Source organism: Nycticebus coucang, chromosome 10 (genome assembly GCF_027406575.1).
Source record: "Nycticebus coucang isolate mNycCou1 chromosome 10, mNycCou1.pri, whole genome shotgun sequence".
NCBI lineage: Eukaryota > Metazoa > Chordata > Mammalia > Primates > Lorisidae > Nycticebus > Nycticebus coucang.
In genome coordinates, this window is record NC_069789.1 from 75,918,447 (window position 1) to 75,936,652 (window position 18,206).

The window sequence follows — 18,206 nt, forward strand, 5'->3', positions numbered from 1 at the left end:
TTTGAGTCTCCTTTTATGTTTTTCATTCTTATACCCTGCTTGCAATATGTCAGCAAATACTAGCTTCAAAGGGCATGAACAATCCTCCATCTTTGTACCGCTGCTCTGCAAAATCGTAACAAAATCCTGCATGATCCAGCCTCCATTTTCCTTTAACTTCCCTTTGTTCGTTTTTCAATCTCTTTCTTTGCTTTCACTGGCCTCCTGTTTCTCACATACATTAGGCATGTTCCCCTTAAAATTTTTTTTTAGATGTTTTTGAACGTTGTTGCCCACCTTAATTTCTTCGCTTTACCTATTTTCTCTGCCTGGTGTGTTTCCCATTCAGATATTTCCTTGGCTAACTCATTTCCTTCATGTTTTACTCAAATGTCACCTTCCAAGAGGTACTTATGCCAACCATCCTATTTAAAACTACAACTTGCACTGCTCCAACTCCTGATATCCTTTACTGCTCTCTTATTTTTCATACCTTTTTCCTTGTGACTTAATGTATAAATTGCTTGTTATTTGTAGTTTCTATCATCTAATTGTTCTAGAAATAAACTCCATGAGGGCAAGGATCTTTGATTTTTTTATTCCTTGTGGTATCCCCAGTGTTCAAAGTAGAGCTGGTTGTAGAGAAGGTGCTCGATAAATATTTGTTGAAATAAATGATTGAATGCTTCTGGATGCATTAAGGGACAAATTACAATATTCTTCCCCTTTTTAAACATTTAAGAATCTTCTCCATTGAATCACCAAATAATTGGAAATATAAAGTTACAATCATTCATTATAAACATAATTTTGATGCATACTATCATTTTTTTTTTTTTTTTAAAAAAGGGCAAACAAAAATAAATTGTATTGTCTGTGAAGGTCTTCCCCTACCCCATACAACTTAATTACTCTTAAATTCCCAGGTTGTGATAAATTTGGTTCAAAATCAGGTTTTTATGGAAATGAGGCATTTAAAAGTTTGGATAATACATATTTATTCACAAGCAGACTTCTATGTATTATTTACGTCTCTCATCTAGTTATTTATATGCTATCTTATTGTTGGTATTCTTTTAATGTATTTGAGTCATTCCATTCAAACTCTAAACATTTTTTTCTCATTTAATTCCTTAAGGTCTAGAAGAGTGATTGAGGGGTCAAATTCAACATTCCTCCATATGGGGTAATGCCCTCTAGAAATATTTAGCAGTTTAAACAAAAATTTATCTCTATCAATTCTAAAATTCATGTTTTTTAACTTTTAAAATCTGAGATTAGGATACACTTTAAACATTGATGGTCTGCTATAGTTTTTTTTGATTGAATTACTCCTTTCTTAGTGGTGCATAAAATCCTGGTGCATCTTTTACAATTGACTGAACCCCAGATTAAGTACACATTTTGTTGGCACATGTAATTGAGTTTGGGCCTAATGACCTAGCCTAGTCACTAAGCTATTTAGCTGGAAATCCTAGGATTTTGGCTAATTGGCTGAGATTAAACTATGAAGTAAATATGATTAATTTTGTCATTATAATTTGTTCAAATTTAATCCTATCCAATTTTGTAATGACACTTAGGGATTTTGAAGGTTTATGAAAAGGAACAAGATATGCACAGATGCTTTGAATAATTCACATTTTGAGTGTGTCTAATATTTGGTGTGAAGTGTTGATACTATTGAACCACATAACTTTTTGAAAAGTCATGTGATGTATATATGTTAATACACAGATTGTTCTTCAAGAGGCTATCATTGAAAAACTGAAATGATCCTGACAGCTGGTACTCTACAAATTTGGAAAGATTATCACCTAATAACATCCAAAAGCCTCAGTTTGCATAGATCCCTAAGATTAGCTGTCACGTTAGTGAACAGAAGGGGTAATTAAAAACCTGAAAAGAGCAAAACAATACTTTTACTATTTGCTTAGTAATACACAGTCTTACATCTTCTCTCTTCTTATTTCCATACATGTTTGCAAGCACAGAATATGGCATAGATGCTCAGAATTTTGCCTGATAAACATAGATTTTGTAGGATAATATTTAGAAATAAACATATCCTACATCAAAGCACACAAAGTGAATTCAGTGTGAGTTTAAAATGACTTGCTTTTCTTCCAGAGGCTTAAGGGACCTGGACCCCCCTGGGACACACGCAGAGTTGGTTTCCCTGGAGTTATTCCGTAAGCCATTTCTCTGAAGCTGTACACTCGGAGAAGCCTGAGATCAAAGGGCATGCTGCCCTTCTCAGAGATACAGGCCAGAGGGTTGACGTATGTTAACAACATATTGTCGGAGGTCTATAGGTGCTCTGCCCTGAGGAGAAGACACAGTCATTACTTCATACTGAGTGAATGCTTGAAGATATTCTTCCATTAACTCTGTTCCCCTGTGGCTACTTCTTCTTTATGATTTTATTTACACACCTGCCCAGAGATTAGTCAGTGTTTAGAAGAAGATGTTTACTGCAAAAGTGATTGTGTTGATGTAGTAACAGGATATTTCCTTTTTTTTTTTGTAGAGACAGAGTCTCACTTTACCACCCTCGGTAGAGAGCCATGATGTCACAGGACTCACAGCAACCTCCAGCTCTTGGGCTTTTGCGATTCTCCTGCCTCAGCCTCCCAAGAAGCTGGGACTATAGACACCCGCCACAATGCCCGGCTAAGGATATTTCCTTTTTAGTAGATTTCGGATAGGTAAATTGAGGTAATGGTGAAAATAACAGATAATAGATTAAGTGTGTACGTGACTAGAAAGGTATAAAATCAAACCCCTAAATAAAGATCTTTGCTACATGCCATCTCATCTTGTGTAGTCTGTTTCTTGACTTAATTACAGGAGCGAGTTTACACCCACGGCAAAGCTGCTGTTCGTTCGTGTCTCCAGTCACGCAACAGATTTCCACAAAAACTTAATAACAATTTTGGAGGGAAGGCATTTATGAGTTCCTACTAGCCGTTAAATACCATTCTCATTCAAAGAACACAAAATGAAATAGGTATAAAATTAATTTTGTGACCCGCATTTATAAGAATATTTTCCTTCATTTTTAAAGACTATTTTTTCAAGCTAAATTACAAAGGTAAAAAGGCAAATTCATAGTCTGGCTTAATGCATCTGTTTGTGCCCATTAAACTTACCACAACATTTTCCAAAATGAGCTCTCCATATGGTTCAGCGGTGTATTTTCCTAACAAGTTAGCTAAAAGAACATTGTCTTTTTTCCAGGTAATCGTGGGTGTTGGGATTCCATCTGCCATGCATGGGAGAATGGCTTGTGAGTTCTCATTGACTGTGTACTGTACTTCTGTATTTCGGATCCTGGGTGGTACTATGAAAAGTTTAAAAAAGATGGTCATTTGGGAAGCCAAGTTTAACAATGTATTCGTACACGTTGAAAATTAACACACAAAGGACTCTTTTAAGGACAATTGGGCTAGAGATAACAAAGAAAACTATTAAAATATTGATTTGTTTGTTGTTATGAAAGCAATTGATGTTTTTGATGCTAGCAAGAATTCTCACATATTTGAACTTACTGAATACACTTACATTCTGTTTCTGAGTAAATGACTTAGAACTATGTTGAAAATCTTTACATTTCATTTGGCTTCCTGACTTTTCCATTCTTCAGTATCTTTGACTTGTTTCAGTGAAGTAAAAGAAAAAAACAACAAAGACGAAAAATGCTCCTATGGTTGTATAACTGTTAGGTTTGTCTCACAGATATATTCTGAGAATGAACTAATAATAGTCACTATGAAACACTCGTCCAATATTGAATATAACAAAATGCTATGTAAAAAAATTTATCACAGCATTTCACGTGTTACAATGAATGTAAGTAAACCAGATCAAGACATTTAATTCAGCTTTTATGCTGTAACAGAGGAAATGTTTACAGTGATTTTGTAACAGTGCATTGTAATTCTAAATACCTCCTTTGACTCAACTTCTTTTAAAACAGAAATTTAGGCAATTTAGAGATGAACTAAGTACCTTAGTGTACTAAAAGATATCTTAGTGGACTTAGAACTCAGATATTTACTTCTAAAGGAAAGACTTGAAAATTTTTAAGAATTCTTGGCTCACAGAAAAAGTACAAATACACTGCCCTCCCACATCAATGAATTTGGGAATGATTCAAACATCAGGGAGAAATGGACCAATCAATGACATTCTTAAAAAAAGACAGGACAACATCTGGTCTTAGCAAAAGTAAAGATGCCGTATAAACGTTAAACAACTGCTTTCAGTCGGATTAAATCTGTAGTTAAATAAGTTTTTATCCTTTATGATCATATGAGGAAATACATAAACATTATATGCATTATTATATGCATAAACATTATAAATAATTTAGAAAATACAAAAATCTATGTTGCTGAATGGTGCATCATAAATTTTCAATTCATTTTCATTAATTTATGCTGGATTTTCATTATCTCCTTTACTCTGGTTCCCTTAGGGTTGCTATTTCTCTTTTCCTAGGGGTTACAGAATTGCAGCATTAGCATATTTACTTCAGTTCTTTCTTTTTCAAAATGAAAAGAACTATGGCTATGACTTCACAGTTGATTTTCGCTTTTGTCACATACTGTACACTTTGATATGTAGAGCCGTTATTTCTATTATTTTCTACATAACTCTAAAACTAAAACCATATACTTTGACTTGTTAGCTAGAGGAGTATTTTTAAGTTGCCTGGGTTTGGGGTTGTGGTATCAAAGGTTCATGACAAATTTCTAGCTTTATTGCACTTTATTGGGCAGGAATTGTGGTCTATTGTTTTTAAATTTATTAATATTTCCTTGTTCCTTTGTATATGGCCAATTTTGGTAAATTTTCTACAAATATTTTAAAAGAAAGAGTATTATTTATTTGAAGGTAAAGGCTAATGTATATTGATTAGTTGAATTATATTAAATGAAAGCAGAGGAGTTATTTGAAAAACTCATAAATGGTGATTTTTATTTTTGGCTAAATAATTTACTTATTCAATCAAAAATGGTTCCACTTGAAATTGTCACTATAACTATGAAGTTGTAGGAAATTAAAAAACACTTGGAAAATAAAAAGTCGTCACAACTTTTTGAAAAAATTAAAAAGCAGAAACTCTTAGCCTGGCATTGTGGCAGAAGCCTGTAGTCCCAGCTACTCTGGAAGCTGAGGCAAGAGAATTGCTTAAGGCGAAGAGTTTGAGGTTGCTGTGAGCTGTGATGATACGGCACTCTAGTGAGGGCACCATAGTGAGACTCTGTCTCAAAACTAAACTAAACTAAAATAAAAATAAAACAAAAAGCAGAAACTCTTCATTATAATAAAAATTACCTCTAAAAATAGGAGTTGAAGCAGTTTAATTTGTTACTGTTTCCTACCACTGATCTTAACAGGGATTCTATCTTTATAACTAAAATGTACAATAAAACTAAAACATTTTTAGATATTTAGATATTTTGTCAGTTTTGTTAATATAAGGCCCTATATATTTTTTGTTATAAAATGTACATACAAATACCACATACTTTGCTACTTGAAAATAATGATTCAACTAGACCTCCAACTCCCATTAGGCTTAAACTATATAATACAGTCATGTTGTGATTAGTCTTGAGCCAAGATGGCTTGAAGCCTGAGAAGTAAAGCAGAGAGTCACAAAATGCAACGGATTCCCGGTAAGGCAAACGCCGAGTCTAGTCATCATTATGTAAGGGGGTGATTGGCAGCACGTTAATTTCCCTGGCGGTGTTAATAAACCCTTGCTCTCTCACAGCCGTTATGTGCACACACATAAATACCGCCCACGGAGAGCAGACCTGAGGTTTGGACTTTGGCAGCCGCACACAGGCACACGCTTGGCATCACTGCGTTTGTGTGGTGTTGATTTCCATCATATTTCCCTTGCTTCTTCTCTCCCTTTGCTGTGGTCAAGTAGCACACTGAAACAATTCGTGTCAGACATCCTACCGTGGACTGTGAGCTGGGTGCTGGCGCTGCTGGACCCCGCCACGTTGGCCGCCGTGCACGTGTATTGACCCGCGTCCTCCGGCTGCGCAAACGCGATCTGCAGAGCTCCCGAGCTCAGCACGCGCCGGCGCACCGAGTCCCCAACCGCACGCGCGTCGTGACGCCAGGTGACGTCGGGTCGGGGCAGGCCGTGTGCCTCGCAGGGCAGCAGGAGGGGCTTGTCCACAGCAATCACGTGTTCCTTCGGGTGAGGGCTAATGACTGGAGGAACTGAAAGAGACAGAGTTCAAAGCTCAGCTGAAATGCGTGTGCGTCCAAATTATACACCACAGTACAGTGAAACAAAATCCCAGCTCTACAACATCATCAAAAAAGGATCACTATATAATAATTTGTTTTCATGGAAACGTAAACTTCATTGAGCCCACTGCAGAAAATGAGTCTCTTAAGTGGTTAACGAGTAAATGAAAGTGATAGTTTTAAATATACTCATGAGGGGTTGGTGTGTCTGAAAAGTTTAGGCTGTTTTAACAAAAGTATTTTCTTTAACATGCATTTATTGTGTAACTCCTTCAAGTTTTAGAAAATGTTCAACTGCTCAAAGATAATTTTACTCATGTATATCTGCCATTGCTTAGCATGCTGTATCATACACATTGGCCATATTTACTAAATTATTATTTGAGTGAATGAATAAATAAACAAATAGATCACAGATAATAATTATATAGATAAAGCTCTTCCCCCTTCATCAGAAATCTGTAAAAAGGGTTATGATAGGATTTCCCTTTCAAGTATTTACAATAAGCTGATCGCATTTAGATATAAGCCTAGATATTCTACTGAGACTTAGGTATCATTATAAAAGGGCATATGAAATAATTATGAATAATATCAGGACTCTTTACAGCAACCAAAATCATATGGTTGAATTTGTGCTTACCAGAACATACTGTATCTTTTGGGAGAAAGTCTATTCAGAATTCTTCATGCTTCTGGAGCACACAATTATCCCTGCTTGCTTTTAGAATGTTGAAATGTTTTTAGTTTAATGTGTTTTGTTGTTCCTTCATTGTTCTCATGTCAATCATTTTAACCATTTAATGAAGGAAGAAAAAAATCCTTCAAATCTTGAAGTGTTCTTTTCTTCAATGTCTACATTGCTGGAACCAGTCAATACTTCTGGGTTCTTGTCCTACTTGACTTACTTGTATTCAACATAGCTGCCCACTCCCTTCCTTCTGAAACACCACCCTCTGCTAGCCTCAATCTAGTCTTCTGACATATGGGCCCTCTCCTTTGTATTCTTTTCTAGTATTACCTCCTTTTTCAGACCTCAACCAGTGCTTTGTCCCAGGACTTTGTCCCTAGCAATCTTTTCTGCCCATATTCTTTCTCTAGGTGATCTCATTCAGTCTCATGAATTTAACACTGATTCAACTTTCCAAACTTTTATCTTAGACTCTACTTCTCCTATGAGCCCCGAATTCATACACATTCCATTCCCTATTTGACATCTCCACTGGAACTTCTAAATAGTTCCACATAGTTAATATGATCAAACAGAAATCATGGTTTCCTTCTTCCCAAAGCAATTATTCCCTTTTATATTCCCACTACCTCAAGCCTGAAGCCCAGGAAACATTAAATCTTTTGTCTTCCTACCCTCCCAATTCGTCAGCAATCCTGTTAATTACTCCTCCAAAAATATCTTAAGTCCATCACTTTTCTTCTTCACTCCAGCAATTCACACCTCCATCCCCACTTCCCGATCATAATACCTTGCCCAGACGATAGTTCTTCTAGCCCTAGTCTTGACTTTTCTCTAAACAATTATCTATATAACAGCAAAGAGGCCTTCCTAAAACCAAATCTGAGTGCTGCTAAGCCCTTCCAAAGCTTCCCTTGCACACAGAATAGAAGTTCTAAGTTCCTAATGGTATGTTGTGCAATCCAAGCATTAGTCCTACCGATTTTTCAGATGCCCCTTTTGCTTTGTTTGCCTTTAGCTTGTTTACCACTGTCTAGCCACACTGTCATACTTTCTTTCCTCATATTTCCCTATACTGGGGCCATTACATGCTGTTCTGTCTCCCTTGGACACTACCCCAACCTACCCATGGGTTATCCTACCTAGCTCATCATTCGGGTGTCAGCTGAAATGTTACCCCTCAGTGAAGCCTTTCCTAACCATTAACCTAACGTGGTCCCCACATAGCCTCATTATTCTCCATCTCAGCCTCTGATTTCCTCTAAACAGCATATATCCAAATTTATCATCATGTCATTTATTTGATAGTTTAAGTCTTTCCTTCTCCATTAGTGCTTAGGACCATAAGAGAAGGAACATGTCTGTAATGTTCAATGTATTTCCAGTTATTAATGTTCAGTAAATTTTGGAAAATACAAAGAAATTAGATTTACAATATGCAGGAAAGTGAGCTTGGCTATATCCATTAATTCATCATAGGAAAATCACATCACAAAGAAATTCAAAACCAGCTGATTCAAATTCAGTAGCTTGAAACCTATTACTAAGTCACTTATGCACAGAAGCAGTGCGTGGAAGATATGGAAATTATATCAAAGAAAATATCAGTGAAATGCAAATATATGAAGATACCCTGCTTTCTCCTGAGAATAATTTTTTCTATCAAATTAGTTTCTTTGCCGTTATTATTTTTGAAGTGAATCTTATAATCCAGTGTTTCATAATGTATCCAAGGTAGTGGTGGAAATAATAATTTGAAATATCACCTCAAATACATACTACAATGAAACAGAACATCAAACGCAAATCCATAGAAGTTCAAAATACATGGGATGCCTTGATTTTCATATACCAACAAACGCAAACAAAATAAAACACATGAAACTATCTTTTTCATATAGGTCATAAAAAAACAAATAGGTTAATGCAAACTAAGAATGTTGAGAACTATAGGGAAATAGCAACATTATCATTTTGAATAGGTGAACATTTGTTGTACATTATCACATATATCTTTGAATTGAAAACACAGAGATGAATTATTTAGGTACCTTGGACATTTAACTTGATTTTGCCCAAGGCCGTACCAGCTGGATTCTGAGCCACACACATGTAAGTGCCAGCATCCTCTCGGACAGCTCTGGAGATCTGTAAGCCACCACTAGGGAGAACCATGTGGCTTTTGCCTACATCACAGTTACAAAAGCAGAATGAAACAGTTTTTATTGTCATCGGAAAAAAATCATGCAGACTTCTGAATTATAAAATAATGAATGTGCCATGATTTTCCTGATAGAGACAATGGGTAGGTACCTGAAGTAATGACATTGATGCCGTCTTTTTGCCATGTAATGAAAGGACTGGGTGTCCCTGTTGCTTCACATGGTAGTACAATGGGATTGTTTAGAATGACGTCTAGCTCACTTGGTTGGGGCTGAATAACTGGAGGCTCTATAAAAGTTCATCAACAAAAAAAGAAGTAAAAGCATTCACTAGTTAATGGCAGGAATGTCTCTTGTAGTGACGAGTTTAAATATGCTCAAATTCATAATTACAAAATAGTAGGGATTTGACTGTCTAAGAGAAAAGTGAATATTGGCTACCCAACATTCTCTACTTCCATTGTAAGACTAGAAGCAGGAACAGCTTAGAAAAATTTGAAAGGAAAAATAATTTTGAGGTTGTTCTAAGTGGTTTTCCATCTATGTGCCTTTTTTAGTCTACTGAAAAATATTTTCTAGGCTTTTATATCCCCTAAGATATTACTGTGGTTCATAGTTCAGACAGTATCACTTGTCAAGAGCTAATGCAACCAAAAAGACCCCAAAACCAAAAGAAACCAAAACAAAACAATACCCCCAAACCCTTGAAGGTTTTAATGGATAAAACCTTCCATACCTTGAACATGAAGGGTCACGTGTCGATGTACAGAACCAGCTGAATTCCTAGCGACACAAGTATATCTTCCAGCATGGTTTAATTGGGCAGCAAATATTTCAATTGCTCCTAAAAAGAAAAAAGTTTTAAAGTATAGTGTATCCTTATTTTTCTAGTTCAATGAATTATGACTTTATCATTTTTTGCATGTGTGTGTTTTCTGTACCTTGCATGGTGGTGCTTAGCTTTTATTTATCCTTGCATCCCCTGAAGTGCCTAGCACAGTTGTTTATTATTATTCTTCACAACCATATTGACATGTAATTTACATACCATCAGAGTCACCCATTTACATGTATCATTCAGTGATTTTTAGTACCTTTACAGAGTTATGCAACTATCATCACAATCTAATTTTAGAATATTTCCATCATGCCACAAAGAAAGTACTAAGCTACTTTCTGGTTCTATGGATTTGCCTTTTCTGAACACTTCATATAAATGGAATCATGTGTGGTATTTTGTGTCTAACATCTTTTACTGTGAGCATAATGATTTTGAGATTCATATGTTGTAGCATGTGTCAATATTTTGTTCCCTTGTATTGCCAAATAGAATTTTATCGCATGGATATACCATAATTGTGTATCCATTCACCAGTACACATAAATATCAGACATTGAATTGTTTCCACTTTTCAGCTATTGTGAGTGATGCTGTAGGAACATTTGCATCCAAGTCTTTGTGTAGACATATGAGGTCTGTCCAAAAAGTATCTAGTCATGTATGTCTGTGTTTTTCATATTACGTGGCTGGATACTTTCTGCATAGCCCTTGTACATTTTCATTTCTCTTAGATAATTACCTAGGAATGGAGTTGTTGGGACTTTTGGTAACTCTGTTTAATGTTTTAAGAAAGTTCCGAACTGTTTTCTTAGCGAACTGTTTTCTTAGCTTAATAGTTTGTTCAAAACAGTAGTTAACTGATATTTTATGATTTAAATTGTTACCAATCTATATAGGTTTCTGAGAAAGCCTAAATACTTTGTATTGAAAGCCAGTTGCATCCCAAGAACAAATCTTCTATTTCCTTTCTATTAAAGCTAACAAATTCTCTTAGAATAATACATACAGACTCCCAAAGTCTCAGGATAGCAGGTGCTACTTTAGTTTATCTCTCGTGTACCTCCCCAGCACAGGACAAGTTTTCAGAAACACCAATGTGAATCGTCTATAATTTCATTTAGGTGAATTATTTCATTTTCTCCTCACTGTTATAAATTGTATATAGGATGGTTACCACCACCATAAAAAATTTTCCTTCATAGCTCTCATTACCCACCCTTGTCTTATGTGCTCAATTTTAAAAGCATTGGAAGCAAGAATCCTGTCTTAGTTTTATAGTCTCAAAAAACTTAGTAAAATATATCATTTTAGGTATTACGTGTTTGAAAAAGGAAGAGACATTATTCTTGGCCGATGAAAGACTGTGGTTCACTCACAGGTAACAAAACAGTTTGTCAAACCTTAGGTTTAGTAAGTATATGCACATAAATACCGGTGATAATGCTTATTATATTCATATCAGTTGTATTATTTATTGTTTTGTTTCCTGAGTTCTTTTTTTCTCTTCCTCTCCTTAGCTCTCTCCTTCCTACTTGAATTGGATTCATTCCAAATGCTTAAGTCCAGGAATGCACACGTATTTTATTCTTTATTCTGGTGCAACAAAAGGCCAGGTAAGGCCACCCATTCATAACCAATTTGATTAATGGATGAGACATCACTGAGCTTGGTCTTACCTGAGGACAGAATTCTATAGCCATCTCCCCTGGGAAGCAGTCTTATACCATTTTTGGTCCAGTGAATTGAGGGAAATGGAACTCCAGAAGCAGTACAGGTAATTACCGCTGGGGCGTGTTTGGTTATGAGGAACTCCGTAGGCTCATCAGCGACGGAAGGTGGAACTAAAGCAATAATAAGAACAAAAAGAAAAAAGAACTACAAGCTTCCAATCCTTCCAGATTTCCAAAGCCTTATGGTACCTTTTCCTCTTTCTGCTCACAAAGTAAATGTTAGGTAAACAGAAAAGGAACCTCTCCTGTCAAGTAGAGGTATGTGAAGTAACAGCAATATAGTAACTTTCAGTCCATGTTATAAGCCAGTTCTACCTTGGACAGTGAGGTCTATGGTTCTCTTATCTTCTCCAGCATCATTTGTCACAGTGCACTCATAAGTTGCAGTGTCATCCACAGAAGGGGAAATAATCACCAGTGAACCTGAAGAAAGAAGCCTAGGAGACAGATTTCAAAGCGTGAGATACTATGTGCATGTACATACAGGATTTCATGCATTTCTCTGGTTGGTTCACCATGGCGCCATGTTGTGAACTGACAGAAGTAGCACCTCCTCCTCCGTGTTAGAAGGAGCTTCATGTCTCTGAAGCAAACTCTGTGTGTTGGAGTTAAGTTTACATGGCAGGGTTAGCAGGGCCTCAGACTAGATATAATGACAGGAGGCAACTGGGTGGAGGGGTTGTCTGAAGAGGGAATCTTGTATTCTCTGAATGCTTATATCATGATTAACCTTGTTTTTCTGGAAGATATACAGTGTAACAAGCACAGTAATGACAGCCATTGTTTACTGAGTATTCCTGGCACCATCTCAAGTTCTTCATATAAATTATCTTTAAATTAACAATAATTTTGCAGGTTGGCATTTGATTATTTCCATTGAAAGATGGGTAACTATAGGTTTGTCTCTTGCGTTCCTTTCACTGTTTCACATGTTCCCTCGAATGTGATGGCTACCTTGGAGATGCGTTTTATACGTGCACACACACGTACACACATGTACACACACAGAAGGGTGAGGGACAGGGAGGAGTAAAGGATAAGAATGCACTCAATGAGTAAAATGAATGTATTCAGGTGATGATGTCATAAGAGCTTGACTTGACCATTATGCAATCGATGCATATAATGAGGTTGGCACTTATACTCCATACATTCATATAAATAATAATTATATATATAATGTATATATACCAATTGAAAAATAGAACAATCTGGGTCTTAGAGTAGAAAACCTACAGCCTTGGGCACATGTGACTTCTGGATCCTTGAGTGTAGCCTTTGACTAAACCCAAATTTTACAGAACAGATCCTTTTAATAAAGGGATGTGTTCTGTGAAGTCTGGTTTTGGTTGAAGGCTCACACTTGGGAATCTGGAGTGCCACATGTGGCCTCGAGGCTATAGGTTCCCCACCTCTGTGCAGCTGCCGAAGTTTAGTAGATAGATAGACATGAGGTAAAGTAAATAGAAATTAAAATGTCTATTGTCTTACTTCAAACTTTGCACTGATAGAATAGAAATGATTTGATTTCATGGAAACATTATTTGCTATGCATTTTAATCCAAGAGCATGGCACATTTCCCATAGTGTGGATACTTTCAACCGCCAAAAGATTAAAAGGATGAGAAACAGAAATGCCCGAATTTCAACTGAAGTTCTCCTAGTTTCACATTTCTCGATATGTGAGAAATGATTTTTGTCCCAGTGGACATAAGAGAGTGTCTTTAGTACTACAGCAAATCACTTTTCAGGGTAACTATCTACTAGCTCAATAGAGATATAAAAAAAAAGATGCTCACCTAAAGCATCAGACATTCTTACTGATTTAAAGTTTGAGCTTTGAAAAGCTGACATGGCCACGTGATGAGCTATGGTAGCAAAACCGGAGGAACTCAAAAAATGAGAGAAAATGCTGTTTTCCTTCCCTACATGCTGCCAAGTATCCAAATTGTATTTCAAGCTATGAAATTTGATTTTCATTTTATAACTAAAGCATGTACTTATTTTTATAGAATAGTTTTTCTTTTATATCAAATAATGTTTTTTTATCCTTTGTCTTTATACAATTATAAAAGGTAATAAATAAATCAGGATCGAAATCTCATCCTGTAGATGTCACTGACAGTCATCCACAGGGTTTCTGTATGGAAAGGTTGGACCTACAATTCAGAAAAAGGTTGAAAAACTAATTCCAAAGTAAGGAAAAAAATACTGTCTCTGTGTTAACGAATTTGTTGTACTTGATATATTTGCCCCCTATTGATAGACTTAAAATGTTGATTCTTTTAAATAATGTTTCTAAACACAGGAGAGATTTTTCAACTAATGTATCCTTACCTGTATGAATTCTGATTTTGATCCACATTAAGAAGGTGCCCATTTTTTCTCCAATGGATTGATGGTTTTGGTATCCCTGTAGCCTCACAAGCCAGAGTAGTTTGAACATTTATAGTTACAGTTATGTTGGTCAGACCCGGAGAAATAGATGGAGGAACTGAGAAAATAAGAGGAAAACACGTTTAGCAGATAGGATACCATTTGAAGTATTTCTGCCAAACTTAAATTCGTCCTCGGTAACGTGCCTCAGAGTTACGAATACAGCAAGGCTCTGAATTTTAATAGTGTTTGTGTTCACTATAGTGAAAAGCAAACGCAGAGTGGGACTGCTCATAACACATGTATAATGTAATATGCTTAATAGACGTCAATGTCAAGGTCTCCATGACATCACTAGTTTAGGCTATTAAAGAGAATTTAACACAAAGAATGTTGTTTATAAAAGTATATTTACCATGAACCTGTAAATCTATTCTCCTGCGGTCTGTTCCAGCAGCATTGGTGGCCATACACAAATACCTCCCAGTGTCGGTGACTTGTGCTGATTGAATATGAAGGAATCCATTTTCCAAGACAGAGTATCTGTGAGAAAAATCACAAGTGAAGTTTCCTGGATCAGTCTTTTCGATTGTCACATTTTGAGACAATTTTAGGGAGAAATTTTAGACTTGGTGAAATCCATTTTCACTCTTTTTCCTGTTTTGGATGACACATATTTACAATACTCTTGGAGGTAGAAAAGGATAGGAAGCAAAGGAGCCTTGCACATGGGCTTTTGCTTATGACTGGATTATAGTCATTAGTTAGACATTCTCCTTAGGAATTATGCTTTTAAAATACTAATTTTGATTCTTATATTAAGACAAAAGTCTAATTCTATACACAAGACCAAAATACAATGCATTGGAAAAAAGATACAAAGATTTATATTTCAATGCATAGAACATTTTTCATCCTTTTCCAAAATTGGTACCTTGCGTGATTCCCAGATAGAACAGCTCCATCCTTTCTCCATGTTATCCTTGGGGTTGGGATACCTTCAGCAATGCATTCCAGTACAGTTGACTTACTTAAGAGAATGATTAGACTCTGGGAGCCACCTTTTATGCTTGGAGGAACTGAACGAGAGATACCCATAAAAAAAAAAATCAGTTATACTAAATAACAAAAGAAAAAAATCAGTTATACTAAATAACATAGTCTGAACTAAGACCTTAAAGATGTAATACAAGATGGGCTTTGAGTCAAATGTATAGCTTTGTCTACACTAATCTAGGTTAATGTAAATAGAATTGAAGATTCTTCAAGTCCTGAAGTCTTACTCAAGATTCTTTGTGTATGAAAATAAAAGGTAGATGGGGAGGGGAATTTAAATCTGTGATATGGTATGTGAAATCTGGCTCTCTGTGGGAGAGGCTTAAATAAAAATCAGCTCTGGTCTGATGCAAATTAAAGATGATATTTCTTATTTCTTGTTGGCCAAATAACAGTCAGAGAATGTTAACACTGGAACCACTTCACTTTAAATAAAGAACAGAAAGTGGGCTGTTTTAACAAAAAAGCACATCTGTGATTAATCATGCAAGTCTCAGAGCATGCATTTTATTAATCACTGAGTTCATGTGGGAATAGAAAGTGTGGATTTTAATTTTAGCCTTAGAGGTTTTAGTTGTGCTCACCCAATATCCTGTATAGTTGCATAAAATTTTACTTTCATTAAAAATCCAGGGGATTATTTTTGGGGAAAAGTCTATTTAACTTTCTGAGTTTTGTCAAAGTTTGGTATTTAGATATTAAATTTGAGAACATTGTAGTCCTCCAACAGTCACCATCTAATACATAGATGCTCTCAAGCCACATTGATTAAGGTGAACCAAATGATGGGTCCTTTGTCACCCAAATTAAGTTTATTGACTTCTTCAATGTTTCTGATTTGAATGACACAAAACATCATGATAAAACTGGACATATCTTATCCTGCAAGATAATGTATCTTTAGCTATGATTTTTTTTGAGACTGAGTTAATTTACAATATAGCTCTCATACAAAAACTAAGTATCATCTTTTTCAAAAGAAGTAAGATAATCACAAGGCTTCATTTTGTATGCTCATGGAAAAAAGTATCATCTCTTTGAATAAATTTTGTAATCATGAGTGACTAATTTTTCTTACCATTTATGGCAAGTATAAATTCTCTTGTAGTCTTTCCTGCAATGTTGCTGGCAACACAGGTATAGTTGGCTGTATCACTTAGATCTGCATTGTTAATCTGCAAGTATCTCCCTCCAGACAGGATTCTCACTCGAGGGGTTGCCTGAATTCAGCAAGTAAATTTATCATGTAAATGTTGGGAAAAGAGAATAAAATATTGATTTATGGCATCAAAAGTAACTACTGTGAACTGTGGAGTTATTATCGGGTAGCATTCTTTGTCTGCTCCTCCACCCATTATGGTAGGGTCAAAAATCCTTGTGCCGTTATTAAGGGCATAAGCCTTGGCCATAATGACCCACTCAAGAATGGGCAAGTGACTTAAGTCAGGCCCATCAGAGTCCTCAGGATTTTCACTGAAAGTATAGGGGGAAGTGTGCCCTTCATCATACAATCACAGGTTGTGAGGATGACACAAGCCGGGTGGCAGTCTTATCATGTGGGGACAGCCTACCCCGAATCTAAGACAAACCAAGGACAGTTGAGATTTGGAGAAAGAACATAGATGCTTCATTACATAATTAGAGCCGCTGCAGCTAGCAATGCCTAAAGCCCAAATTCACCAATTACTGTAGCTAATAAATTTCCTTTTTTTTTCTAGTTAAGTCGGATTGAATTTAAATTCTGTTACTTACAACTGACAGCTCCCTGGCTTTGGTTAACAAACTTACTTTGGTGAATTTAGAGGAAAACATTATCTTCTTTTTTTTTTTTATAGACAGAGTATTCATTTGTGAAGTATGATATACGTACAACAAGGAATGTACAAAAGCATACATTGTTTAATATTGTTGTCAACTTTGTAAGTTGACTAAAACATACATTTTAAATGTACATTTTGATGACAAAGGTGTACACCTGAGTAGACTTCATTCCAATCAAAATATACAACATTTCTAACACCTCAGAAAGTATCCTGGTGCTTCTTTTTGCAATTTCCCAACACCTGCCTTAAGCAAGTGTGAATTTGGCAAAGCACAGTTGCATTATTGTAGACAATTTGGTAAGCCTAATTATGTGATATGTATGGATATTAGATCACCAGGTTCTCTGCCATTACAATATCTTTTCCTGTCTAGATTATTTAGGGTTTTAATAATACTTTTGGTGTGAATTTGGATGACAGTCAAATTTAGTTTAAATAATTAAGTTTTGGGATAATTTGTGGTGTAGCAAAAGCTAACTGATACAGAAACTGGCCCTGAATAAGCAGAAAAGAAAAATACTCTGGTAGATATAATCAGACCTGGGATTTGATTATGAGAAGAGATGGGCTGAGCTATAGGACAGGTTTATTCTAAAGACTACAGATACTGTCCACTGCTGTCCACGCTAAAACCAACTTTTCATTTTAAACTTCTGTCATAGAGTCGAGCCACTGTTACTAAATATTAGCAATGCTGATGGCTATATCTAATCATACCATCCTTCATTTTCATATTGCTCACTTAAGATTTGAGGTGCTAATTTTAAGAATCCAATTAGCTAATCTGAAGTCATGTACCTTGTCTTAGATGCTACAGAGGGTAGAAAAACACAGTATTCTCTCTCTTGGCTTCTGCAGGGAACACATGACCTTGACTGTCATCCAAATTCACACCAAAAGTATTATTAAAACATTATCTTCTAATATCCTTTAAAGTAAGTAAATAACTATTTGGTCTACAAACATTTGTGAAGCATTTATTTTATGTCTAGGCATGGGACCAAGAATTATGGAAATAAAGCACAATGAAACTAATCATTGCTATTAAGTGCAATTGGGGAGATAGATGTAAGCAAGTATTTTAGTATAAATTATAATGTATAAAGTTCATAATTATCGAAAAATGCCAGAAACATCAAAAACTGATTTTCTGATTGCCTAAAATGGAAGCATTTCAGGAACAGCCCAAATAGGATTTCTCCATATAGACTCTGTCCTAGATATATATTTCTAATGAAAATAATTGTTCACACTAAAATATGCAGTTCA

General features: G+C 35.7%; 1 protein-coding gene across 2 annotated transcripts in view; it reads right to left on the reverse strand.

Moving 5' to 3' along the window:
- Positions 1 to 18,206, reverse strand: part of HMCN1 (hemicentin 1) — a 496,417-nt gene that overhangs the window by 61,416 nt on the left and 416,795 nt on the right. For both annotated transcript variants that reach the window (XM_053606928.1, XM_053606927.1), the window contains 11 exons: positions 16,193 to 16,334; positions 14,993 to 15,137; positions 14,474 to 14,601; positions 14,020 to 14,176; positions 11,998 to 12,119; positions 11,629 to 11,793; positions 9,848 to 9,955; positions 9,263 to 9,400; positions 9,001 to 9,135; positions 5,959 to 6,228; positions 3,132 to 3,322 (listed from right to left, as the gene is read on the reverse strand). In XM_053606928.1, coding sequence (XP_053462903.1) covers positions 3,132 to 3,322; positions 5,959 to 6,228; positions 9,001 to 9,135; positions 9,263 to 9,400; positions 9,848 to 9,955; positions 11,629 to 11,793; positions 11,998 to 12,119; positions 14,020 to 14,176; positions 14,474 to 14,601; positions 14,993 to 15,137; positions 16,193 to 16,334 — 1,701 coding nt within the window. The remainder of the gene's footprint in view (positions 1 to 3,131; positions 3,323 to 5,958; positions 6,229 to 9,000; positions 9,136 to 9,262; positions 9,401 to 9,847; positions 9,956 to 11,628; positions 11,794 to 11,997; positions 12,120 to 14,019; positions 14,177 to 14,473; positions 14,602 to 14,992; positions 15,138 to 16,192; positions 16,335 to 18,206) is intronic.